Raw genomic sequence first — 27,704 nt, 5'->3', positions numbered from 1 at the left:
GTTAGGCTTAAAAGAAAAAAAAAGGAGAGGACAAGAGAGAGAAGAATTTACCTGTCCTTTATTTGATCCGAACTACTGGCCTGCAAAACCCCTCTTTCCCCTTCTTTTCCAGACTCCCTGCACTCCCAAGCCTTCTGAAGTTCAAAAGAAGAGGAGAAGTGGTTGGAAAGGCCCTTTCTCGGATACTATATGGACTCGGTTCCATTCCTATGCGATACTATATGCCTCGATCTGTGTGATTGGGTTGGTTTGAGAATCTCGGATTAAAGTAATATATATTGCCTATAATGCATATTTTACTATATTGTGCCCGTACTTATACATATTGGAAGAGAAAGAAGCTCCGGTCTATGGAAACATTTGCAACTAGCTCCCTAGGTCAGCTACTTCATTCATTTTTTTAACAAATTGATTTTAGTTTCTCTATACTAATGTTGGGGTATCTTTTAAGGAAATAGGGTTAGCTTCTTATTAATGATATTTGTGGTGGTTATAGTTTAATTTGTCTACTACATATCTTAAGTAATATGTCACACAACATAACTTTATGTGACTATTTTACATTTTAAATATACAAATAATGTTCAAAATACATGAGAACAAAATGGGGGTGGGTGGAGGGGGGCATGTAACTATGTCTACACATCCACAGAATATTTTAAGTGTTTAACACATATAAGGCCTATTTGGATGCACTGGATTTCCATGGTGTTCCATGGGATTAAGATTTTCCAAGGTGATTCTGAATGTCCAAGGAATCTAATTCTCAAGCATGTCTAATAAGATTTTAAAATTTGAAAATGCTTCATGGAAAAAATAAGGCTCTATTTGGTCTTGTTTTTTCCTTTTTTAAAATAGAAATAAGGAATTCAATGTAGAAAACATGTTTGGTTACCCTATTTCTATTTTTTTAAACAACTTTCATATTTGTGGAAAAAGTGAAAGTGAAAAGTTTTCACTTCCACTTTTTTCAAAAGTGGGTTTTCACCCCTTTCCTCTTGACCCCTCTTCTTCCACCCGATCTTGCCCAGCCGCGGTGGCCCCGACAATCACGCCGATTCTCCAGGTCTTGTCGGCCACCTCTCCGCTCAAAGCTGAGCTATCCCTGTCTCTGGCCACATCGTTGGCCTCATCCTCCCTCCCTCTCCCTCGGCTTCTCCCTCGACTGCCTCTCTGCTTGACATTGAGCTTTCCCTCATCCCCGGCCATGTTGCCGACCCCATCCCCCTTCCTTCTCCCTCTACCACTCCCTCGGCCGCCTCTCTGCCATTGCTGAGTTCTCCCTCTCTAAGGAATCTCGTTGTTCAAAAAAAAGGGAGTGAAACAAACATGTTTTCTGTTGTCGAAAATCTGGATAAAAATGCAAAAAGAATTCCTGTTGTTTTTTTTTGAAAAAAAGAAAAGTGACAATGGTGCCAAATGCGGCCTAATCTACTTGTTTTGGTTTTTATTTTTCCCTTGTTTTGTGAGTGAAACAGCACATTCTTGGAAAGAAATTAATGCCCTTCTTTCTAACACCTTCTTGTAGCTCATCCTTATCTAACATGTCTTACATGCATAGTCAAATGACCCCCCTCCAGCCTCAAGTCCATCAAGTCATGGCATCTGCCGCTATTATAGTTGTATCTGCCACTATTATAGTTACAACTGCTATGGTTAAAACTACCTGTCCTTTGCTCTAAGTTCTCTCTTTGCTTCGGTTAGGATGCACATTGGAATAGGATGGAGAAGTAAGATTTTTGAGATGAAATAATGGTTTGAAATAGTACTGAAAAATGAAGGCAGCAGGCTATCCTTCTTAAGTTTTCCAGACATGAAGCAAAGCTGACCTTTCCTTCCCTGTCAAGCACTGTTGAGGAACCTATGGATAGCTGCTTATCTATTGTGGGTTGCCCCTGGTGCGATCTTGGTCTGTGAACTTTTTGGATTTTGTGAACGTTTGATGGATCAATGCATCTTGTTGTTGTTTAGTAGTTTTGAGGTCTTTTGACACCTTATTTATTTTGTAATCCTCCATCTTGTCCTGCCTGACACAAAATATATTATTTCCCCTTGAATAGGATTATGCAACTACCACAAAGTGTTGGTATTTGTGGAGAGAAGAGAAACCTAATGTTCATTGATAAGCATTCTCATGCTTCTACTATCCTTAGTTCCATCACTATACATCCTTATGGTCAGATCTGCAAAGGACCAAGAAGATAGCTCAACAAAGAAGATATTTATAATGGATAATCTACTCTAGATGGAAAATTTTCTAAATAATACAAGGGTACAATAATTTTTTTTTTGATATCCAACTGCAATTTAAAAGTATGGTTTCTTGTTTGGAGGTAGACCTTTATCTAATCCACTAATATATTGTTAGTCACCTCAAGATAGATGAAATATTATCTCAAGCATGGTATGCTGAACCGGCCCGTACCGGCCGGTTCAGCACGTATCGGACTGGTCTGGTCCCTGATTAGTCTGGTTCAAGCGTGGAAAACTGGGGCCGGAACCGATCGGTATGGTAGTGTACCAGTGCGAATCGGACTGGTTTGCACCGGTACGAACCCGGTACCATATTGTACTGGTGCGAATCGGACTGGTTCGCATGTTCGGACCGGTAATCGTGCCCGCGCGCCCGCATGCGTTGCTCAGCGCCGCGTGTGGTTCCCCGCGCTGGGCAGTGCGGGGTGCATGTTGAGAATCGTGCTCGCACGCGGTTCTCCGCGCTGGGCCGCGCGCCCGAGCACGCTGGGAACCGCGCGGGCGCGCGCTCCTGCGTCAGACCGGTTCGGAACCGGTATAAACCGATCTGAACTGGTACTGTACCGGTCTGGTAGGTGACCGATATGCCTATCGGTACCGGTATGACATTTCTTGATCTCAAGATTGGTTAACCGGTATGCCTACCGGCACCGGTATGGCATACTTTGATCTCAAGATTTGTTTGTTGTTCATGTTATATAGACAGAATTAAACAATTGCAAGTATGGCTTGCACTAAAATGACTCTTATGATTTTTGAAGAGGATTTATTTATAATATTATAGTACATAATGCCACCATGTCATGAAACTTTATTTTCAATCTATTGCTTGTTTGCATTTTTGAAATCCATGTGAAACGACAGATTTGCTATCAATAACTTATATGCTAACTATAGTGAAAATTTTTTACATTAAATTCTCACTCTCTTTTTTTTTGGGGGCAGGGAGGGGTGTGTGTGGTGCGGATAGAACACTCTGTTAAACTTGTGCAAAACTTAGAAAAATAGTCATTTTTGAATGGTTACAGAGATGAGTATATGTATTCCAAGATGGTTACAGAGACTGCAAGTGAATTGGATCAAAATCTTAAGACTCAAAGACTAGTGATGTGGGCAGGCCTAAGTCAAAACTAGCTTGTAATCCTATAATCAGCTTGTTCAGATGATATTTAGTTTTTTCTGTATTTTTCCAGTAATTAGCTGAACACCTAATACCAAAATATACCATGATTAATGTTTCTTGGTTTCCTGTTTGAACTTTTACAATTCTTTGGTAATTTCAGCCCACACACCCAACAGGCCCTAGCTCCCTAAATTATGCTACTTTATTCATTTTTTTCATTAATTTAGGCTAATTTTAATTTCTGTATTGCTAAATGTTAGGTATGCTTTAAGGAAATGTAAATTGCTTCTTACTACTGATAGCATATTTTAAGTAATATGTTATATAGCACTACATAACTATTTTACATATTAACTATACCAATTATGTTCAAAATACAAGAAAAAAAGACTTAATTTTCTTTGTTTTTGGTGGGGGGCATGTAACTATAATCTGTACACTTTTCGAAGCTAACATGCTAATAATGCTGTTAGAAGTTTATATACTATGATTTTAACCTTGACAGTGCTCCTAAAAGTTATAAGTTGTCTGGCAAACACCCAACAAGATGTAGTGCCATCAAAAAGGAAACTATAACCCAAGGTTTGCAATCTCAGTAATAGATCTGGTACTGGTATCATGCTGGTACAATATCAGTATACCCCATACGGAGGTCGGTTTGGTGTATGAAGACTTAGTATGCCCCCCATACCATGTTTTGGTTTAGTATTGGTATGGTAAGGTACCCACCGGTATGGGTAACCTTGCTATAACCTATTATAGGTTTGGTATCTTGAGAACCACCAATTGAAATGAAAAGTATACTATGTTGCATCATGAGAAAAAAAAAATATACCATTGTGTTAATTTGCGACTTTTGGACTTTTATAGGATTATGATTTCTTGTTGTTATGTTTTATCTATAATGGATCTGCATTTCTTTTGACTTTTTGGCTTATATGCCTTGGAGATGAAACCAAGATATACCATACCGTACGAAACTAGGCGGTACATGGTTTACTGTATCGTACCGGTTTAGTATTGGTATACAATATAGGGATGTACCGACACAGTGACAGGGTGGCATCAATACGGGGTGCAGTACCGAGATGGGATACCTTGGATGAAACTATTCCCATATCCAATGTTATCAATGTATTCCTTCATCCATATCCTCTATAAATTCAAGGGAATTTTTCAGAGGGTTGCTCCTTGATTATATGAGCGTATCCAATTTATAGATCAGATCATCAGACTGTTAAATCCTTATGTCAAAGGCATTTAAAAAACAAATTTAATGGTGGATAGCATGGTTGGAGTGTGACACCAGTACAGGATCCGTTACCGAGATGGCGAACCTTGGTGGAAAGTTTTGGATGAAGTAGAATAGAAACAAAGCTTGTTAGGATGGTAATGAGGGCCAGTTCAAAATAGCCAAACACAGTATAAGCTCATACCGCCACTTATTTACTTTTGACATTTATATGGAGATAGCATTGTCTCAATACTACACATCATTGCAAGTTGTCACATGATAGAGAGGGATATGTATGTTTAGTGTGGCTATACTTGCTAGCATAATTAGGGGTGCAAATGAGTTGGATCGGGTTGGATCATGAGTGACCCTGATCCAACCCAACTTCTTGTTCGGGTCCGAATTTTGGATCTAGACCCAACCCAATAGAAGATTGGGTCGGGTCGGGTCTAGCGCTACAATTTTTGCCCCAACGGATTATTCGGGTCGAGTCGGGCCCATGTATAATTCGGATCCAACCCAAAAATTTGGGTTTGATTTGGGTCAACCCATACATGGTTTCAGAACTTGTTGCACCCTCGCAGGTTTCAGTCCGCGGGCCCGAATAATTTTACAGATTCGGGTCGTAGGATTGAAAACAGAAAATTACCCAAATTTTAAATAGGTCGGGTCGAGTGGGGTCTTCAGTAAACCCAGACCTGACCTGAAAAATGGAACGGATCTAATTTTAGGACCCGACCTGGCCCCATGGGTCCTCCAAAACGGGTCAGGTTGGGTCGGGTCACGGGTCAACCCGACCCATTTGCAGCCTTAGGCATAATGTGTATCACTTTAATAGAGGGCAGCTTAGTGCATGAGGCTCCCACCATTGAAGGATCTAGGGAGGGTTAGATGGGTGCAAGCTTACTTCCATGTGCAGAGAGGTGCTTCTGTATTTCAAATTAGTGACCTCCAAGTCATGATGGAGTTTCTTTACGATTGCACCAAGGTTCACCCTCGTGATACATATCGCTTCAATCCTTGGTTTATTAGGAATCCAAATTTGAACTTGAGTTTTGCTCCTTACGTAACTAAAATTTATCAATGCAAGCGAGTGTATAACTTTGCTGTTTTTTTTTCTGCTCAAATTTTTATATAAAAATTTAGTTTGAATTCATCATTTTCTTTGCATACAACAAATATGCATTCACTATATTATATATTTTGACCATATTCATATGCATTTTATTGAAACATACCCCACGTTGTTACATCTGAACTCAAATCTCATTTGTTCATACTTCATAGCTCATTTTATGTTTATAATGTCTTGCCGAATAGACATGATAAAAATAATTTAAAAGACTTACTTTCAGGTTTCTGTAGAACTCCATAATCCCATATCCAAGGTACATGGTTCGGGAGGCGTATCGACACTCGATACGCTGAATCGGTATGCGGTATGGGAGGCGTACTGACACTATAATAGGATGGTACCAATACCGTGTTCGGTATTGAGATGGCGAACCTCGGCCATTTCATTTTTTTTAGAGGAAATATTCCCATATCTTACCATTTTATCTGTTCTTTGAACTTTTGGTATAAAATAATCCAGGTGAGCACATTTTGTTAAAACTCGGAAATTTCCGGAATTAAAAAGAGCATCTGAAAAATGTAAGCCTAGCTGTTTCGAAATGCAATCTTTGAGTTGCGTTTTTGACCTTGCATCTGATCTGCATCAAATTGGCAATGATTCTTAATGTTATCTCCAACTATGTGTACATGTAGAAAACTACTTAGATGTATGTTGTTTGAGTTAGATTTGGATAATAGTTGTTTTTGTGGATTTTATCAATGGAAGTGTATTAATAAAAGAATTTCATTCTGGAAGGGGATGATCCAATACAAGGATGCAAAAAATTTGGGGATTGGGGTGGAAGGTTATAAAGCAGGACAGTGGCTTAAAAACAGCAGTGATCACTAGATAATGCACTGACATATAGAGGCTTATTGTCTATCATTTGTTGGAGTCAGTGATCGCTAGATAATGCAAATGCTTTGCCAGGATTACTAGCAATGGAATGCCACTTTTTTCATATTACAAGTTTTTACCTAGGAAAGCAGTCAAGAAGGAGAAATATTTCCAGGAGATCTGTTAACTACTTTTTAACAGAAAATCCTTCATTCTATATAAGGTCTCTAAACAATTGCTAACAGGAAATCATTCCTCACTGCTTTCTTTACTAATGCTGGTATTTTTAGAATTTAAATTTGCAGATATTTTGGCATGCTTTATCGAAAATATTATATCTATGAATGATAAGACCATTCTGATATTTTATGATATTCTTGTGTTGTTCAACTTTGTTATGGTTGTGTTTAGTCTTTACTGAATGGACATACTGGTAAAATGTATGTTTAGATGCAGGTTTGAAGACTTCAGTAATGTCACTCCAATCCTACCGATACCAGGCAGAGGCCATAGTTAAGGACTACTTATTGTCAGATCCAGCCGTCCCATATACTTCTGTGCTTGGTGGCATTTTCATGTGCAAGTTGGTGCGTATGATTCTTTTTGGCATAATTTTGTTACAGAGTACTACTATCCATACATGTGGAAAAAGAAGATGGAAATGAGTGGTTTCTATTTCAGATGAACATATGGGGGCATGGGGCTATTTCTAAAGATAGTGGTTTCATCTCAAGGTTGCTTCCTGAAACCTATCATTATGACCATAAATCACTGTGATGCTCCATGTTTTACAAGTCTCTAGATAGCATATGGCTAGCCTGGGAATCCCTTGGTAGCAGGGCACCAGGCAGGTGGACAGTCAGGTGCCCAAAATATCAAGGTGGACAAAAAATTCAGAAATTAAGAACAGTAGATAATAAAAGTAATTGTAATCCAAAACATGAAGCATATCATATCAGCTAATTTGTGGAAGTCAAGGAGAACTAACAGCATCTAATACCGATTCGTAGATCAATCTCATCATGCTCGAATATGATACAAAACAATAAGGCAGGTCCATAGGCAGCCATTTGTTCTGTCCTTCAAACACCGGGGAAGTTAATTGCCAGATAACTATTTAAAGCTTTGTTTTATTTGAAGCAGTCTTGAATAAAGTTGTAGTTCAAGCATTTCATATTCATTTGTTTCCTGTACATACATACATGCATGCCTAACTATACGTATATGAATAGGCAAACAAAAAGAAATTTATCTTACAACTTCTCTATGATCTTCCCTGGACAAAGGACACAAAGAGGGACCATATCTCATTATCCATGCCCTTGGTTGCTCATTAACTCCTTTTCCATTTCCATAATTCTATCTGCAACTACTTGTTTATAAAAGGATTATGTTCTGTTGTTGCATGGGTTCAGTGAAGTAGGATGGGCAACTTAGCAATAATAGGGAGCTTACCATGTTTTTTCTTCTATTTTTTTTTCAAAAAATCACTTTATTATGTTGGGCATGGCACTTTTGCTGGAGGGACTGATGCAACAACATAGATAAATAGGAAAATGTCTGGAAATTCTAGGATTTTGGGTTTCCATGTTTGTAAATTTAACCATGTATATTTGAAAAATTGATATAGTAAAAATGATCTGTTTATATTGTTGATTGGTGTGATAATTGAGTCTCCTGCATTTTCCATGCTGATTAGATTTTTTGAAAACTATCTTATCCATTTGATCCTGATAACCGTTAGATGCTCTTAATTATATTAACTTTTCAGTTTGTTATGTTGCAAAATATTAATCAGTTCATTTTTTTCAAAAAAAAAAGACATGGAATATTTGTGGTGGTTTTTTGTAACTTGTTCATAAGTCTACAATATGGAATCATATACTTATGTTATTTTTCATTGTTAAATTATGTCCGAGCAAATTGAAGATAAACTTCCATCAATTAGGTTGAACTATATTGATCCCTAGGTATGAAATATATGAAATCCTGGTTCTCTGTTCTTGCTCAGACTGGAAAATGTTGGCAGCTTCACTAGTTCCAGCTTTGGTGATTTATATTTTGGAACTAAAGAAAAGTTATAAAATAGAAATAGAAAAACATGACATTTTAAAAGGAACTTTACAATTTATTGTTTGACTGTATAGTTTCAGTTCTTTTTCTCCTTAATTATTTAAGAAATTTTAGAGATTATATAAGAACAAGAAAAATAAAAGAAACAAATACAAATTAGAAAATAATATGAAGTTGAAACATAACACAAGTTAACAAGATATCAAATGCCATTGTAGAGTATATTATAGTGCCTGGAAACAATCTTATGCATGTTGACATTTATGCATTATGAAAACATTGAAAAAAGAAGAGAAGAAAACAAGCTTTTTTTTAACCTTCTGTTTTTCCAAAAGCTAAGGATTTCATTGATGGTAAGATCTTGCTTGTGTACGTAATGAAAATGAAGACAAGATTTTGTGCAATGATTCAAAAATAATGAATGAGGTTTTCTGTTCTAGGCTTTCAATATTTTAATATTTGATTTTGGAGTATTTCATGAATCATGCCCAAGATTTTGCATGATCTTATTAGATGGTTATGAGATCCCCACTAAAGTAGAGAAATATTTTAATATCAAAGCCTCTTCATTCCCCTACATTTCTTAGAACATAATTTTAATTTTTGCAAGCCAAGTCTAGAATCGCTAGATATATACGTACTACATATTTATGTTTGTATGTGTATATATGTATTGGTGGGGGTGGGAGGAGTGGGTAGGGGAAGGGGGATGGGGAGGTGGAGAAAATGCTTGCCCACTGTTGTATTTGTGACAAATTGATGTGATCTCCTCTTGTTCAATCTAGAAGGAAATTACAAAGATGACCTAAAAGTCGACCAAAAAGCAACAAATGTGTTAATTTATATGCTATTTCTATTTGCAGCTTTGAAGTACCATAACCAATTGAAATTGAGTGGACACTGGTTGGTTTTTCTGAAATAAACCAAAGAAACGGAGCAAAAGGGTTGATTTTAGTTGAAACAGATTGAAACTCCAAAATCAGGATTTTGGTTCACATTGTTGCATAAACCAATATGTTTTGGTAAAAACTATTCAGCTTTAATTTAAACTTAAAACAATGATGAATCCTATTTCACGATATACTTTTATCCTATTTGCTTCTTCTAGTTATCACTAGCTACTTCCATTCAAATATTTTTTTTGGTCTTGCAGCTATTGTTTCTTGTGCTTTTTGACTATGTTAAATTACTCCTCCCTCAGTTTTCAAACTCTTGGTCCTAAGCTCAAGGTTTCCTAACAAATTCTGCTGCTATGCATACTGATACACCTTGGAATTGACCTTTATTGACAAGGCAAACGGACCAATGAAAGCTCGCCACCTACCTGTGGGCTGACCATTCAAAGCTTGCCATATAGCCAACCCAAGAAGATGCATGTAGAGTCCTCTATATTTTAAACTCTTTTGAGCCAGTAATAATTCGGTTGTGATCGCTAACTGTATCTTAACAAATGCGATACCTCAATAAATCCCTGTGATCGAGAAGTGCGAGCATGATGTACGAGCGATATACATGGTTTGTTACTTTATCAACCAGCATATAACCTTGAACTACTTGGTGATGGGCTCCAGCCCTCGCCTATATATTGCATTCTTGTGGGCCTTCTAGGTAGGTTCTTTTTCGACTCTCTTATGCTTTCTCTCTACCCCTCTCAAGCCTTCTCCTATTTTTTGAGAGTCGTGTCTAACTTGGGCATCGAAGAGTCTCTTTCCAGACATGCTTTGGTGGGTGGATTTCTTTGAATTTGCTGTTTCAAGTCGGAGCCAGTATCAGAGCGCTTGCCAAAGCCATTCCTCTGTCGTTCAATGCGAACTCGAGGGTGCTCGGCATTGGGTTCATTGCCGATCAAGCGCAGCGGCCACTAGACCATCGCTCCAGAGGCATGTAGTGACTCCATTCGATCTCTTCGATTCGGACGGTAGACGATCTGAGATATCCAATTATCCCACCAACTCGACATTTGGGTCGGGCTAGTTCCTAGCGGCAACAGATTGGCGCTAGAGGAAGGATCCTAACTTCATCTTTTGATGTTTGATCGATCAAGCAGGCGACATGCAGCCATGAAGTCGAGAACACAGGCGATGACCGTAGCCATCCAACAAGATGCAAGCTTGGAGTCCGACGGCTCTTTACAGAGCTCTCAGAGGGCTCCTCCGTAGGAGCTACAACCTAACCTGCAGCAGTTTTGTCTGCTTATGCAACAGGTTTAGACATTGACCACTGCCATCCAGAACTTGCAACGGTCATCCATTAACCACAACCACCAGTAGCAACAACAATCGCAGTTACAACAACTGCCGCAGTAGACTTGTGCCTTCGGAGATCAAGAGGATTCGGTGTAGCTGAGTTACCATTCCCATCCCCAGAGTCCAGAATGGGCCCGACATAGTCACTATTCTTGCCTATAGAGCATATGGCAAGGGAGGTGACGTTGATCCCCGAGCTCGTAGTCTTGGAAGGGATCGATGCTAGGGCATTCATCCCACCACTGATTGGAGGGGATCTCCAAGAGGGAGGTCGACCTCGACTATGGGTTCAAGGAAATAGATTGGTGCCTCGGGGCTTTAAGAGGCCGCAACGTTGAGCTCGAGGATGACGTCGACTTCACAACCGACCCTCCATTCTTGATGAAGATCATGTAGGAACTCCTTCCTCGATTTTAAAAGCTCCAATTGGAGACCTATAACGGGACTACCGACCTCTTGGACCACTTGAAAAGTTTTAGGACCCTCATGATGCTCCAGAGGGCCACCTATGCAGTACTTTGTCTAGCCTTTCCAGCCACTCGAGAAGGCAGCTTGGTTGTGGTACACTTAGCTGTAGCTGAACTTGATCCATTCCTTTGAGCAGTTTGGCTAACTATTTGAGGCACACTTCAGTTGTCGACGGAGGAAAGGTTCAGAATACCTATTTGCTATCAAGCAACCGGATAGAGAGTCCCTCCTGGATTATGTCAACCGTTTTAGTGTGGTGACCTTGGAGGTGTTCGACCTGAGTCATTCGGTCGCGGTGCCGCATTGCAATGTGGGTTGAGGACCTTTCAATTCCTTTTCTCCCTCGAGAAGAGGTAGAAGCTATTTGAAGCTCCTCGCCCGAGTTGAGAAGTACATAAATGCAGAAGCCATGACAGCTCGGTAAGAGTCGGACGAGAATAAGTCTAGCAAGAAAAAGAATAAACATGCTCGGAAGGACAAAAGCAAACCTAAGAAGAAACAAAGGATGGGTAATCAAAGTTCCCATCGACCAAGGAGTCCAATCTAACAATTGGAGAGGTAAACACCTTTTCATACCTTGGAACGCAAATCCTAACAAAGATTGAGAACTGAGGCTACATGAAATGGCCTCGGAATGAAGCTGCGAAAAAGGATAAAAACAAATTTTGCAAATTCCACCAGGACTTCGACCATGACACCGAAGACTGCTAGCAGTTCAAGAATGAGATTGAGGCCCTCATCTACCTAAGATACCTTAGATGCTTTATCGACCACCCGTAAGATCGGAACAATATTAGGAGAGAGCTACTTTCTTCTAGGTAGCAAATTGACAACCATCCTACTGTGGGCATCATCAACAATATATGGAATGACCTCGCCTGCGCGAAGGAACTACACGCGCTCTGGCCAAGCAAGAAGCTCAGATTCGAAGAGGCAGAGGATGGGCAAGGTGATTTTCTTCTCATATGCTAATATTGAGGGTGTACAAACTCTGCATGATGATACTATTGTAGTTTCCTTAACCGTCGGTAATTATGATGTAAAGAATATATTAGTGGATAATGGAAGCTTGGCGGATGTATTATTTTATGAGGCTTTTTGTAAGATGAAGCTGCCTACTGACCAATTAAAGAGGATAAACTTTTCTTTGGTCGGATTTTCAGGAGATCCTATCTCCGTAGAATGGGTTATCTCCCTCCCGGTCACATTTGGCCGAGCCTCAAAGTAAATTTGGAGAAAGGAAAAATCTTTCACAGATGACATGGAAGCAGGTGTGAATGATCCACCTATTTGCTTTACTTCTATGTCATGCTGCTGCCTGCCTGAGTGTGTGGACAGTAGTGACTGTCATGTGCATGGGGGGTGGATGGTTGTTGGTGAATCCCTGCTTTCACAACCTTCAATAAAATAGAATATTTCTTTCTGATGTGACTATTTTGCTCTTTACAAATGGCCCTCATAAGTTAAGATATTATAATGGACATTGTAATGGTTCTTGAGGGCCCATGCTTCAACAATGTCACTATTTTACATTACAATGTGTATGTACATGATGGATGTTTCAACAACTATTGTTTTATTTCCAGAAAATCTAATCTAGGGGTGAACTAGGAACTATAACAACTGTTGTTATCATTATAAAGACAAATAACAGCTTCAAGGAGCTTCATTGTTAGTGAATATTGCTGTTATCAAAACCTTTCTATTGTATTATAAAGTTCTTCAGTTTTTAAATCTAAAAGCAACTCATAGTGCATGGGGAATGCTATATTTTTCATGGTTACTAAATTTCAAGACAGATATAAGTTATAACTCCCATTTGGCAGTTATTGCCTACCACGAGCCTATCATAAAAATGGATGAGTATTTGATGTAACATAGTCATGATGATGCCTGATCCTACTCTGTGGCCTTCCTAATAAGGAGGACCCTATTTGGATTTTGACCCAAAGTGCATCTAGTGTTTGGTGGATGGTCATGATTAGTATCTTTTTGGCAATAAAAACATAAATAATTCATGCTTAATTAAGGTGCATGTACATTTCGGTGCAATAAAATCACATAACTGATATGATCAACCAATAAAATTACATGACTGATATAGTCAACCACTATCATCACTTTCTTATATCATTTGCATGCCTTCTATTTAAGTTGGTGTTTATTTATTTATGCTTTTATTTATTGATTACTGTTATGTATTTATGTTCTTTAGTTTACTTATTTTTGGGAATAGGATGCCTTTTTCATTCATTATTTTTTGCAAGATTGTCTCATACCATGCCATTAGTTTCTTGCTGATAAAGTTGATGAGGAACCGATTCTAAATGTTGGAGCTGAAGTTTCTGTTTACCACATCAGTCTAACCATGGAATGCTTTTTTCTTTGGACGGGTTTAGGCATATGATCTTACCCAGTTAATCAGTTCCTTTTACTTCAAGGGATACAGTTCCCTTACAAAGATTCAACGGATCGAATGGAACAATAGGTGAGTAATAAACGGCTGTTACCACCCATAATTCTTCTTATAAGTTGTTTTTTCCTTAAATTCTATTTGAACTTTGTTTCCTTTTTTCAGGGGTATGTCTAGTGTTCATGCCGTTTTTATCACAATTCTGTCATTACACCTAGTGTTTTTCTCAGATTTATTCTCTGATTATCACCTTGAGGGTTTTGTCACATTTCGAAGTTCACATCTTTCTACTTTTGGATTGGGGGTAACAAGTCTATTTTCCCATTGTATCATACATTCTTGTGCTTGGTCTTACTTTTGAAGCACAATCTTGGTTGTTCGTGTATATTATAGCTGGAATCTTGCATGCAGCAGGTTTCCGTTGGATATTTTATCACAGATCTTGCAATGATATTTTGTTTATATCCTTCCCTTGGTGGAATGGAGTATGTAAGTTGCCTATCTTGAAGCTTCATTCATTATTTTGCTTGAATAGGACCCATTCAGCTTGATATCAGATTGGCTGGAAATTGTGTTTTTACTCCTATTATATGATCTCTCTATTCTAGAAAAATATCTTTATTTGAGTTTTAGAAGTACTCTGCTTCTATGAGGACGGATTTCTTTGCAGGTTCTTCATCATCTACTTTCAGTAAGTGCTGTAGCATATGCCATGATATATGGGGAAGGGCAATTATATACATACATGGTCCTCATTTCTGAGACAACCACACCAGCAATTAATTTACGATGGTAACTTTGAAAATTGTGGATGTATTTCTTTGTAGATGCAATAATTTTTCGAAGTATCTAATTGCTGACCTCTTCATCTTTTCTTTTGCCAAGGTTTCTTGACACTGCAGGATTGAAGAGATCCAATGCATATCTAGTTAATGGGATTGTGATGTTCCTTGCATGGCTGGTAAGTGGAAGCTTGAGTCTTTTATATAACTGCTGTATCAGCTTAGGAATCTCTCTCCTGATTGTACACAACTTTTAAAAATCTTTAATTCTTTAATTCTTATTATGTTGCAGGCTTCTAGCCATATTTTATTTTATACTTGTTTAAGTGGTGATACAAACTTTTGCATCCTTTCTCCCTCATATTTCTATATTTCCATTATATATTGGGTTACTAACAATCTTACTACAACCTGGAAAAGAAAAATTTCTGTACATTCCCTACTGAAGTGAATTATAATTTCTGAAGTTTTTTAGACTAAATTATGCTAAAGAAACTGCATTTTTTTTACCTTTAACCATTCTATTTTGATAAGCAACAGGAAAACATAAAAGAGAAATAATTGAAGAAGGAAAAGGAGGCAAAAGATAGCTTTCTAATTTCTTAAGAAGACAATGACGAAACTAGAAGATTCTAAAAGGAAGGGAAAATACCAAGAAATGTGAAACCGTCCTGAACCACCCGGTTCGGAGTATACCGAGCCATGCTGGCGGCGGACCAAGACGGTTCTGGTATTTAAAATGAGAAATTGGTAGAAGGGAGAGAGGGAGAAGGAAAGAAAGGAAAAGAGAGAAGGGAGGAAGGGAGAGGGAGGGAGGGCCGCTGGAAGGCTGCAGAGGGTCGAAGCAGGGCTCCGCCCTCTGGACCTCTGTTTGCCAACTTTTCTTAAAATTTTCAAAATAAAAAAAGGGGCCCCGATGGACCCCTCGGGAGCCTGTACTCTCTCCCTCCCTTCTTCCCTCTCCCTTTGTCTTGTCTCTCTTTTCCTTGTTCTCCCTCTTTCTCTCCCTTGCCTTGTCTGCTGTGTCGGTACGAGCCCAACATGGAACGGCATGGGGGCATACTGAACCGTGCCACCGGCCGACAGGTACGGGCTTTGGTACTAGCACGGTGAACCTTAGAAAATATAATAGTTTTCTTATAGTAACCAATTTCAAAAGGGTATATCATGGACGACAGAATCGTCCATACCAGTGGTCGATCGAGATGGTTCTAGTAAACAAAACAAAAAACCAGCGATAGAGGAGGAGAGGGAGAAGGAAGAGAGAAAAAGAGAGGGGGGGAGGGAGAGGGGGAAGGAAGAGAAAGGGAGGGTGGCGGCTGGCCGGCAGAGGGACGGAGAGCCACACGAAGGGGCGGAGGAGCAGCTCCGCCTCTGATTCCCCTATTTCATTTGAAACAGGGATCCTAAAGGGAGCTCATTTTTCTTTTTGAAGTTTTTAAATAAAAAAGGGCCCCTTCGCCCCTCCACACGCTCCTTGGCCCTCTGCCGGCCTTCATTGGCCACCCTCCTCTGTCCCTCCCTCTCCCTCGCTCCCCACTCTCTTTTTCTTTCCCATTCTCCCTCTCTAGCATGTCGGGATGTGCTTCGCTGACCTCCGCCGATCTTCTCCTCTCTCCCTTCCTCTCCCCCTTCTCTCTTTTTCTCTCTTCTGTTCTCCCTCTCGCCAACCTCCTCTACTATATCGGTACGGGCCCGGCATGGAACGGCACGAGGATGTACCGAACCTTGCAGCCAGGCAACCGGTTCGGGCCCTAGTACCAGCACAGCAATCCTTGGGGAATATGCCTCCTTGATTAACTAGAAAATGAATTTGGTGTTTCTTAGTTTGTTGTTGCAAAATATATGTGATATTTGAAAAATTTCATCTCATGATCCGATCGGAACAAAGAAAGATTTTTCTCAGCTTGCACAGCTCGAATCTCTCCAAAAAAAATTAGAATAAGATAAGAATTGCGAAAGTAGGGTCTAAGACTCTAAGTCCTCTTTTCTTTTGTTGATGATCTAAAACCAAGATACATAGCCTTTATTAATAATGCTGAGGTCTGTCTTGCGCAGTTCGGATAGGATTTCTTTTCCTAGTTCTAATAGGAATATCTTTTCTAAAAGACATGACTAGTAGAAATAAACTTGAAAAAACTAAAATTCTTCAGGAAGTAGATCTTGACTTTTACATGAATTTTTTTTAATATCACTCCACCTAATTCTTCTTGGATTGGGAGATACATCCGGTCAAAGTCTTATCCGAAAAGAAAACTTTCGGTTTGACCGGCTTGTTTTAGGCCCCAAATGATGAAATTTTGACTCCATCACTATGGGCATTCTCCTATTAAGGATGTGGCGTCATGTCGTAGATCTCGAATAGTTAGCCATTTTTTTTTAAAAAAAGATTATCTCAATTGGTCATCGTACGACCAAGTTATGACCTCCGGAAGTTTTACTTGCGACTCGGCTTTCCGATGTGCTGGATCTTGCTCTTGGACTCTATGCAGCTTATCTGTAGTGGTCAAAGTGGTCCACATTGCATCTGGGGATCCTCTTGGATCACCTCGACTGCCATAGTATTGCATGAGATATTAACTTCCACATGTTTACGAGTCTTGTTACCTTTTTGGAGCTTAGCCGTAGTATCTTTCTTTGTAAGACTATATTAAAACTCCAGTACCTTTACATCTAGGTCTCTAATATGGGAGAACTCAATGTGCAGAAAATCTTGTCAACTCATATTCCACCTAGTAGGCATACTTTCCAGTAAGCCTATCTTTTATCATAACTGTCTGTCATAATCTCTATCTCAGTTGTCTATCAAAAAGCAAAGGTGATACTTCACATACACACTAAGAAAAAGCTTAGGTGATATAGGACCACCAGCTAGTTCCAATGTATATCTACCGATAGATATACAGGTCTTACAAAGAAAATGAAAAAGAGCTAAATGAAAAAAAGAAAATGTGCCTATGGCTATCTATCTTCATTCTTTGAAGTCATCTGTGTCTCTATTAGTATTTTCATACAGGTCTTGATATCAATAGTATGGGGCTTTTCACTTATTTTACTTACTAGTATAGGGCATGACTTATCACTTAAGGCCTGTTTGGATATTTCTACAGTATTGGGCTGAAAATTATATAGGAATCGGATCTGTTGGCCCTTCTAGCTTGCATTTTCTAAGAACCTGCCCAAACCGAGCCCTGATCCTAGCTTTTGGGCTGCAAGAAAAAAGAAAGACCCATGGAGGTATTTTTTTTTCTCCTTCCCTCAAGATTTGGGCTGAGTGGTATTTTGTTGATATAGGGCCGTACTTAAATAGATGGCCCAATCCATGAATCCTACAGGATTTTCAGCCCAATCATGTAGGAATATCTAAATAGGTCCTTACAATTATAATGAACCTCTACTCTAATATCGGAAGCAAACCTTAAGAGCTTCAGGAAACATAGGAAGCAAAAGCCAGCACACCGCCTAAATTGGATTTTGATACCTTTTCCTAACCCATATCTGACCCCTATAAAGAAACTATTTGTTTTTTGTAATAATGGTCCTTCCAATCAGACACTCCACTTCCAAAATCTATCCTGTAGTTCCTAGCTTTTATAACTCCCACTGTCTGTACCTGATTATCTATGCAGAATTTTGAAGCCTCTTATCATTTTTCTAGTATTAGGGTTTTATTATTTCTTATAAGCTTTAGCGTGTATTTTGATTGTATGGTGAAGATTAAATTTTTATATAAGCATGTTTAGGCTTGACTCTTAGGTCTATGTGATGATGATTTACTTGCCACATAAGCAACAAATTAAGTAGTCAAGGCCCACATTGATGGTTGGAAATATTGGAAGCTCCTTCTCACAGGGCTTCATGGGTCTTTAAGTCCCTCCATTTGTGTCTCCTTGCCTTTTCTCCATAAGTTGGCCCTTTCTAAGCGTACTTTGCTTTTTTTTTTTTCATGGTGTTGTATTAGAGGGAATCTGCATGCTATTAGTTGAGAGTTATAAAGATAAAATATTGGAGAAAAGGAAAAGCTTATTTTCTTCTTTTTGGAATCTCCAGTGATCTTTTTTAGTTTTCTTTCTCTGAATCCCCTTCTCCTTTTTCATCTCTCTTTTCATACCTTATTCTTTCCATGGTCAGCAGAACATCCCAAACTGCCTGATTCGGGGCGTACCAAGCTATATTGGCGGCGGACCGGGATGGTTCCGGCAACCAAAATGAAAAACCGGGACAGAGGGAGAGAAGTAGAAGGAAAAAGAGGTAGAGAGAGAGAGCAGGGGAGGGAGGGAGAGGAAGAAAAAGAGAGGGAGGGTGGCGGTTGGCCGGCGGAGGGCCGCAGAGGGGCGGAGGGTCTCCGCCTCCGAGACGGAGCCTGTCCTTCGCCCCTTCACATGGCTCCTTGGCCCTCCACCGGCCTCCGCCGAATGTCTGCTACCCTTCTATCTCCCTCCCACTCTCCCCCTTCTCTCTCTCTTTTCTTCTCTTCGGTTCTCCCTCTCTCCTGCCTCTACTGTGTCGGTATGGGCCTGGTAGGAACAGCAGGGGGGCATACCGACCTATGCTACCGCGTGACCGGTCTAGGTTCCGATTCTGGCATAGCAATCCTTGATTCTTTTTTTACTCTTCTTCTTTTGCCAAATACTTGCTAAACTTTTTTCTGAAATTTAACCTCATATAACAATTCAGCCAAACACATAAATCGGGCCTAAATCTACAAGTCGCTACATCACCTATCCTCTTAGCCATTATGAAACAGAGATTCGTTCAGCCTTCAAACTTGTTTCTTCTTATTCACCTTGAGTCTTTATTCTAGACACAAAATCTTGTTCAACCAGGTGGTACCTCCTAAAAAAGATTGCTCATACGGTCATACCACTTTTCCTGAAAGAAACATTCTATGACTACCGCTACCAATTAACATTGGGAAGCAAGTGTGGGAATGCATAATGAACAATCTTATCAGTTCTGTACCCCCTATTTCTATATGAATAAACTATTGTCACCTGTATGGTGAGAATAGCAATGTGAATATGCTGCCAAGTAGAGAGAGTATGAAGATGAAGCAATAAGATATGTATACACAATAACACAATCCTCTCTGATTCCCTATCTGGTAAGAAGAATGGGGTGGTTGCACCTACCAGATGCTCGACATCTATCTCTCTTATAGTATGCATCAATATTGCTGGGTAGGTTGGTTATTGGTTAATGTCACTCTAGAGTCTAGATGATATTTAACTTTGGTCAAATTAAAATAACAAGCTGGAAAATTAGACATTCATATGTCAATAAGCTGTTAGGGGCTACTTGGCTGCCAGAATATATAATCCAAGAATAATTCGGAGTGAAGGGCAAGTGGCTTTTTTGAGTGAGAAGTTAGAGGGGCCGATTATATTTTCTAGTGGAAATTTAGAGGGGTGCAGCAAGGACCCATGATCATTTGCTGATCCCTACTTTTGGGGGAAGGCATAAATCACCTCCCAGGTGGATTCTGTTATCCCTTACCATTATCCTGACCCACATATGAAGTTTTCTCTCATCACCTATTTTCCATTTTTCCAACTTTTAGCGAGCCATAATCAAGGATAATGGATGCAAAGCACCCAAACAGGCCCTTAATCACATCCTTGAGAAGTAATCATACTCCCTAAGACAAAGGCAAGCAACCTCCTACCAATCCGAAAATCTATATGTTCTAATTGTAGCATGAAATGGTCTTCTTCAAGTCTTTCTAGTTCCAGCAATTTACCCTGATGAAGATTCTATCCTTTTTTGGACTGGTTGCTAAGTTTTTTGTCGAAGTTTACCACAAAACTTGCAACTACGGACCACTTGAAACAAATTGAAAGGAAACTAGAGATTACCAAGTGATCCAAATTATTATGGATGAGTCATATTGCAAATGAAAAAGAAAATGTGCATCATTACGATCAGTCCTTTTATAAGCCCTTAGTATAAAGGCATCCTATTGAGATTATCGGTTAATGAGATAAATGGAAGAGGAAAGGGGGCTGTTTGGATAGATAAGTTAGGTCATCAAGAATTACTAACGAGCTAGCCTATCATGAGAGAATTTTTTATGTCCCCAACTGCTTTGATGATGGTTGATAGGAACCAGGGACATCTCCATTGAGCATCATGGTGTGCCTTTTCTCCTACGTGTTAATTTAGCATTTTCTGCTCTTACTATAGGCTTTTTCTATGTGTGTGTGAGAAAGCTGTTGACATTGCACCTGAGATGTGTGCTCTTTGGTACCTCAATTAATTAATAAAGTTTCTAGCTCTTTTCATCCGGATCCTAATTCATCTAGCAAAAAGAGGAGGGTGGTGGGAAAGAAGTCATATAAGAACCTTCAAAACATGGTCCTCAACTTGCTCAACAGAATAGTTTAGAGCAAATATCTTCCTCTACAGAGTAAATGTATTGACCAAGGTCTGCCGAACCGCTCGGTTCAAGCAGTACCGAGCCGACCCGGTGCGAAATTAGGTCGGTTCGCCATTTCAATTCGGTTCCGACCTCTACAGGCCAGAACCGGTCCATTTTGGACCGGAACCGGCCAGAACCGTCCAGTTCGATGCCGACTCGGTGCATAGAAACACCAAAAAAATCAAAAAATATCAAGAAAACACAAAAAAAAATCAAAATACACTTAAAATTATTGAAAAACTTCAAAAAGATTGATTACTAATTAAATATTCTTGAAAAGTAAAAAAAATGGGCGTGCCGGTATGGAACTGGAACTCCCTAGCCGTACTAGTTCCGGTTCGGTACCGAACCGGTACGGAACCCTACCGACTGCCAACCAGTACGGGTCCCGGTAGCGGTTCGGCGGTCCTTACTATTGACTATTAAACATGATTCCTTCATGGATGAAGTTACTACTTCATGTGAAAATCCCTTCTACCCTTTCAGTTTATCAACTTGTCTTAACAAGCCAATCAAAAGATTTTTCCTGCTTTATTGCTAGTCCACAGTCCAAACCATATTAGCAATTTTATTATCATTGGTTTTGAATTAATTTGAGTTTATTACACAGGCCTAGCAGAAAATGCTTCGCTGAAGTCATCTGATTTATGCAAAAGGTTTCATCATATTTGACTTCAGATGGACAAATTGACATTAGTTACAAAATAGCATGTTTTGTCAAAAGTAGCTTTCCTTTCGTGGTCCCTTCCCAGACTTATTTTTGTTCATCCTCTGCTAAGACCCCTCAATATGGCTTTTGTTTGTCTTGTCCCTCATCTGTGCCCACAATCTCCTCAATTTTCTCCCTTTTCTCAATTCTCATATTCCCCCCAAACCTCTTCAAAAATTCCAAATACAAGTTTTGAGACGTGCTAGAAGCTGGATTACGCAAAGGGTATTTGAGAGCACTTTAGGATATTCTAGGTGATTTACCTCTAAAGGTGTTCAATTGGGCTCAGGCTGCCCAACTCATGGAAGCACAGATTTAACGATGAATATAGTCAAATGGAAATAATATATGAAGCGCAATCAAGTTGTTGTTATGTATCATTGGAGGCGTGCCAGCAAATTTTGGATTCTTGATAATTTCACTGGACATTAATTCTTTAGTTGAAAATGTTTTGGAAAGTTCTGTAGATGAAAAATCATAAGTAGAAATAGGTTGAACAATATTGGAAGAATCTTAATTTATAAGCAAAGATTCAAGGATTATTCATAAGTAATACATGAATCACAGAAACTTACAGAAACTAGTTATCATGCACGTGTAGCTGCACATGGCTGCAAAGAATTTTTAGATTATAAATAATTTAATTAAAATCTAGATTCAAAAATATCTGCAAATAATTAATTCATAATTTTTTAAAATCTAATGCATTTGAATCTCACTGTAGGTTCTTAGAGTCAATATATACTAGTATATCCTTTTCAGGAGTTTTTGGTGTCTCTTCTTTTACGTAAAACATGTTTAAACATTTTAAAAGAGAGATCTAATGAGGGTCATCTCTGGAGTAGAAAATGTTGGGAATTAAGCCACTTTTATATAGTTTAAGGATGTACTTCTTTTAAAGTCAGAAGAATAACAGGCAAATGAAACATTGAGAATAATTCGAATATTATTTTTTCACAAGGAAAACTTTCATTTTCAAAAAAAATGTTAAGATGCTATGGAGAGGCAAAAGAAACAGAATGTAATTGATAAATGATGTTAGGCATGATAGGGATCTGATCTACAACTTAATATATTCCCGACAAAAGTGCTTGTTTATCATAAAAGATGAAAACAATTTTCATGTTACTTGTTCTAGGTCTTTTATGAGAAGGAATACATAGTCTGATTTTTTTTTCCAACTAAAAAAGGATTCCACAATAAACAAAAGAAAATAGGAAGGAACGAAAAAGCCAAGAGAGACTTGACGCCGGGGAGGTGTTGAACTTGGTCTGAAAACTCAAAAGAGGAAGGGTATGTCGGTGCAACCGATTGTGGTAAAGTAGAAACCCCATTACTGACCCAACAGCCTGATCTTGTTTTTCAGCAAGATGTAGGTAGTATTCATCGTCTAATATGCCCAACACTACTGACCCAAGATCTACACCATGATCAGCAAGCGATAACCTAATGCTACAAGTAAACATGCTTAAGGTACCTAGGACGTCAAAGTTTGATGGACTCCTCTATCTTGCCATGTGAAGTGGATTTAGTGTTAGCTACCATGGTTGTATTCAGGTTGCGGCGGACCACCAAAGCTTCACCTTGATCGGCATGCACTAGCTCTTCCTCGTTCGGGCCTTTGTTGTCAACTTAACTGGCTGATATTTTTCCTCTTCTACACATGATTCTTCTTCCGGCAAAGAGACGAGCTTTCTACTTGGGTAGTTGCCTGTAATATGCCCAAGCCCTTGGTATGTGAAACACTTGCGAGGGTTGGAGGCGACAGTTTTGGAATGGTCGTGGTTGTTGAGGATGCCCTTGTTCTTCTTTTAAGGTGATTGGGAGGTGCTGGCTTTGGAAGATGCTGACATCTTTGACACAAAACTCCTCTGGTTAGTCTATCCATTTCTACACCTCAAAAAGCATGCATTATCTTCTTTTAGTTGTTGCTTCTTGATTTTTTTTGCCAATCGTATCACATCAATCAGTGTCCAAAAGGATTGAAGTTACATGACTTCATTTTAGGCTTCAATCCTCCAAGATATGGTGCTATAGTTTGCTCTTTGGGGTCCTTTATGTCACACATTACGAGGACTTATTCGAATTTCATTGTATACTCTTCTACGGTCATATCACGCTGCCTAAGATTGTGAAAGCTTAAGATATTTATTCTGATGATAATCTTCATGTAGGAACTTAGTTTGAGTTCGCAACTCTTGTCCTACGTTTGGATCTTGCCGCACCCTTCATGCTCAAGTCGCTTCAAATTTCCACCAAATTGATGCATACTTTTTGAGCTTGATGGTGACTAGCTTGACATAAGAAACTTCGTTAAGCTCGAAAACTTGCTCAACAATGTGGACTCAATCAACGAACTCATCAGGTTGCAAGCGTCCTTCAAAGTTAGGGTTGTCTATTTTAATACTGAAGTCACGATTTTGCGATGTGGTCTTCGTTCATGTTGGTTCTAGGTATCCTCTCTACTTGATGAAGGTGCTTTTCTATTATAGAACGGATTGAAATCTTCCGTTCCTCATTGGAACGCTCGCTTTCACCATCAAAGGGATCTTTATCAGTGTAGTGATTAAAACTTTGGTAATATCGGCGGTCGTGTTGCTTTTGTTGTTGACAATGTTGCCCAAGGTGACAATCCAAGAAGGGGGGTGAATTGGGTTTTCTAAATTTTCAATCCTTTAATTAAATTGATAGATAAATAAGTAGTTTAGTTAAGGTTAATTAAGTGCGTGTAGTGAAGTTAAAAGAACACACAATGCAAACACACAAGAAGTATAATAGTTCGGTGCTCTCTTAAGCACCTACGTCCACTTCCCAAGCGTCCCCTTGGAAATTCACTATAACCCCGCGGATTACAGTTGGATTGTTTTTCGGGCTCACAATCCAAAAACCTTTACATCTTGGTTTTTCGGAATCACCAATAACCTATGTTGGTTTTGCGGGCTCACCAACAACCTACAACGTTGGTTTTACGGGCTCACCAACAAACCTTACAAGAAAATTGAAAAAGGAAGAATTTGAAACTCCTAAATGAGCAAATATAACAATTATACACTAAGAGAAGAGATGAGAAATAGTTATCGCTTTGAGGATGCTCTTCTCTTCTTTGCTGAGGTTACTTCACTTCACAATGGGTTGGTGGAGCTGTTGAATGCACTCTCAGATTGCTCAACCATCTCCTTTTTGGGATTTCAATGAAGAACTTTGTTGAAGAGCACTAGAGCTTGCTTTCTCTTGAATATGCTATTGATTTTTGCAAAAGATTCTTTCCTCTGATGAATAGCGTCTCTTAAATACTTCCCAACCTCTATTGGTCACTCCTTATTCGTTAGATTTGAAAAACTAGCCGTTACTAGCTGTTGGGAGCTCAAAAAGTGCTTCTGCAGAACTAGCTGTTATGCCCTTACCCATGCTGGGGTCGACCCAAGCTTTTCTGGGGTCGACTCAAGTTACTATTCCTTAGCCTTGGGGTTGACTCAAGGTTCTCTGGGGTCGACTCAAACTTCTCTGGGGTCGACCCCTGCTACAGTGGGGTCGGCCTTCTCAGGAACCACAGAAACTTGTTTTTCGGCTGTTTTTACTGGGGTCGACTCATGCTTTCTTGGGGTCGACCCGTGCTACAGTGGGGTCGACTCGAGCTTCATTGGGGTCAGCCTTCTCAGGGATTCCAGAGACATGGTTTTTGACTACTTATCCTGGAGTCGGCTCATGTTCTCTTGGGGTCGGCTCCACTAGGGTCGGCTCAAGTCTTCCTGGGGTCGGCTCCATCTGGGGTCGGCTCAAGGAATCTTGGGGTCGGCGTTCTCAGTAAATTTCAGAAAGTTGTTTTCTTGAGGCTTTGAGTTGGGGTCGGCTCATGGTTCTTTGGGGTCGGCTCCTCTCCTGGGGTCGGCTCAAGGATACTTGGGGTCGACTCCACTTACTGTTCATCTGTGTCATTTTTCAAAGGATGTGCCTGGAGGTTCCAAAATGTGCCAGGGTCGACTCCACTTCTTCTGGGGTCGACTCATACACTGTCCCAAGTATGTTGCTCCGTGCCAGTGCGTGCTATCTGTATCAGGGTCGACTCCAAACTTCTTTGGGGTCGACTCAACTCACAATTTCCTGTATCTTAAGGTTAGACTAATTTATATAATCAATAGAACATATTTCAAGTAATTTTGAGTGTATGCCCCGATAGAATTTCATACCCTTAACAATGAAAATTACTGTTTTGCCCTTAAGAGTAGATTTTACTTGAAACTTTGCTGAATTAGATTTGAAGGCTCTCTATCATTTTTCTACTACAAATTTTATATCGTCGTTAATCATTGGAAGTCGTCTTGATCTCATTCTCTTAATATATTATGAATGTATCGAGGATGTCGTATACATAGTGATGTATCACGTCAAACTGTATTATTAAATTGATATTCGCTCAATTGTTGTGTTAATCATCGAAATATCACTATCATCCTCAATCTTTTCCTTTTTGATGATTACAAAACATTGAGTATGGGCAAATTGACGCTTGTATAAAACTAAGGGTTTTGTTTTAGAAAATGCTTAAGTTGCTGAATTTCAGCTTTTCTAAATTTGAAAGTGAAAGCTCCCTCTCTTTCATTCAGATATTGCTAATTTGAACTTTTGATTTTCTTCCCCTTACTCTTGTATTTTTTTAAGGATGAAACTTCAAAAATTTGAGATAAAGCAAGAGTTTTAGGTTATGTATCGAGGCATGAGGAGTATGTGTCAAATTCAGAAATTTTAATTGATAATTCAGATTTTCTTGTTTGAAATTTGGAAGTTTAAAGTGTAGAAGATTTTCATTGTTGCACATTGCTCCCCCTTAAGTAAATATTTTTTTCCTATTTATTTTTCAACTTCTCTTGCTTCTTTCCTATATTGCAACTTCTCTCTTTTCTTACTTCTCCCTCTTTTTGTCATCATCAAAAGAATATATAATGCATGAGTTTTCAATGACAAAGATCATAAAACATAATTAAACATTGCATTTCATAAGAGTCAAAATTACAATGTTCTAATAAGCCAGAAAATATAACATCGTTTTCAAATAATAGAAAGCAAGATACATAGATAGCTAGAGTATCTCTAGGCACTAATCTAGATGAGTCCCTGCAGTGCTATCAGTAGGCCTAGCGGCATCCAAGGGCTGGGATCTGGCTCTAGATCTCCTAGTATAGGGAGCGAGAGGAGGTCTGGGCTGATATGACTGTGAAGGTCTGTGAGCCCTATGAGCTGGCTGGCTCTGTGCCGAGACCTCTGACTCAGCTGCTCGAGCTCCCAGAGGACCATGAAACTCTCTCTCTAAAGCTGTCATCCGGTCCGTGAGGCCTGTCAGCTGAGCAGATAATCCTCTAATCTCTGCTGTCATACTGTCCATCCTGCTCATCATGCTATCAGAGAGGCCCCTCACCTGAATTGATACTAGTTCAGTCATCCTACTCCAATATTCCTCTGTATATCCCGTAGGTGTGGAGGATGAAGGTCCTGCCTCTACATGTGCCGTAGGGTGATCAGCAGGTATCTCAGGCTCAGGGATAGTCTCCAGGCTCTAGTGCATCAGCCTCTGGTGCATGTGCCTCTGCACCTCCATGCACCCACTGACCGTCCACTTTCTCATAACCCATGCGCACTAGGGATCGTGCAGTGTAGGTGTCGGTAAATAACAAGTCCCTGGATATCTCTTCCTCAACACATGTCATGATGATTGAATATCAAGGTGAGTACCATACCGTAAGGCAAGGATGCTCTCGATCTGGATACGACCTCACGCATCTGCCTGATCATCATGGCTGGAAGATTCAGGAGAATACTCTGAATAACATGCTCCATAATGGCCAAATCGCGCTCAGATACATGATCAAATCTTCCGCTCTTCGGAAACAGTATCCGACCTATGAAGTTATGCAATAACCTCATCTCAGCTGATAAAGAGCTAGCTATTAAATTTTCCGAATAATCAAAGTCATCTCTCTCTAAAACCAGCTGTAGAGCTCTAATCCTGTGCTCTGGTTTGTCTGGTGTGGCACCTTCG

General features: G+C 39.5%; 1 protein-coding gene across 8 annotated transcripts in view; it reads left to right on the top strand.

Moving 5' to 3' along the window:
• The window catches only part of LOC103713185 (uncharacterized), a 49,334-nt gene that overhangs the window by 5,603 nt on the left and 16,027 nt on the right, over positions 1 to 27,704 (top strand). For 4 of the 8 annotated variants that reach the window (XR_015975173.2, XM_039118492.3, XM_039118494.3 and 1 more), the window contains 6 exons: positions 7,012 to 7,148; positions 13,748 to 13,836; positions 13,927 to 14,065; positions 14,173 to 14,250; positions 14,432 to 14,553; positions 14,647 to 14,722. Coding sequence is in view for 7 of the 8 variants with exons in the window: in XM_039118492.3 (XP_038974420.2) it covers positions 7,012 to 7,148; positions 13,748 to 13,836; positions 13,927 to 14,065; positions 14,173 to 14,250; positions 14,432 to 14,553; positions 14,647 to 14,722 (641 nt within the window). In the remaining variant the exon portion in view is untranslated. The remainder of the gene's footprint in view (positions 1 to 7,011; positions 7,149 to 13,747; positions 13,837 to 13,926; positions 14,066 to 14,172; positions 14,251 to 14,431; positions 14,554 to 14,646; positions 14,723 to 27,704) is intronic. The other 4 variants (XM_088715530.2, XM_088715527.2, XM_039118495.3 and 1 more) reach the window with 2 other exon arrangements.

Source organism: Phoenix dactylifera, chromosome 2 (genome assembly GCF_051530095.1).
Source record: "Phoenix dactylifera cultivar Ajwa chromosome 2, Ajwa_hap1_PhDact_Kaust_v1.1, whole genome shotgun sequence".
In the NCBI taxonomy this organism is placed as follows: domain Eukaryota; kingdom Viridiplantae; phylum Streptophyta; class Magnoliopsida; order Arecales; family Arecaceae; genus Phoenix; species Phoenix dactylifera.
This window is presented reverse-complemented; position numbering and strand designations above follow the sequence as displayed.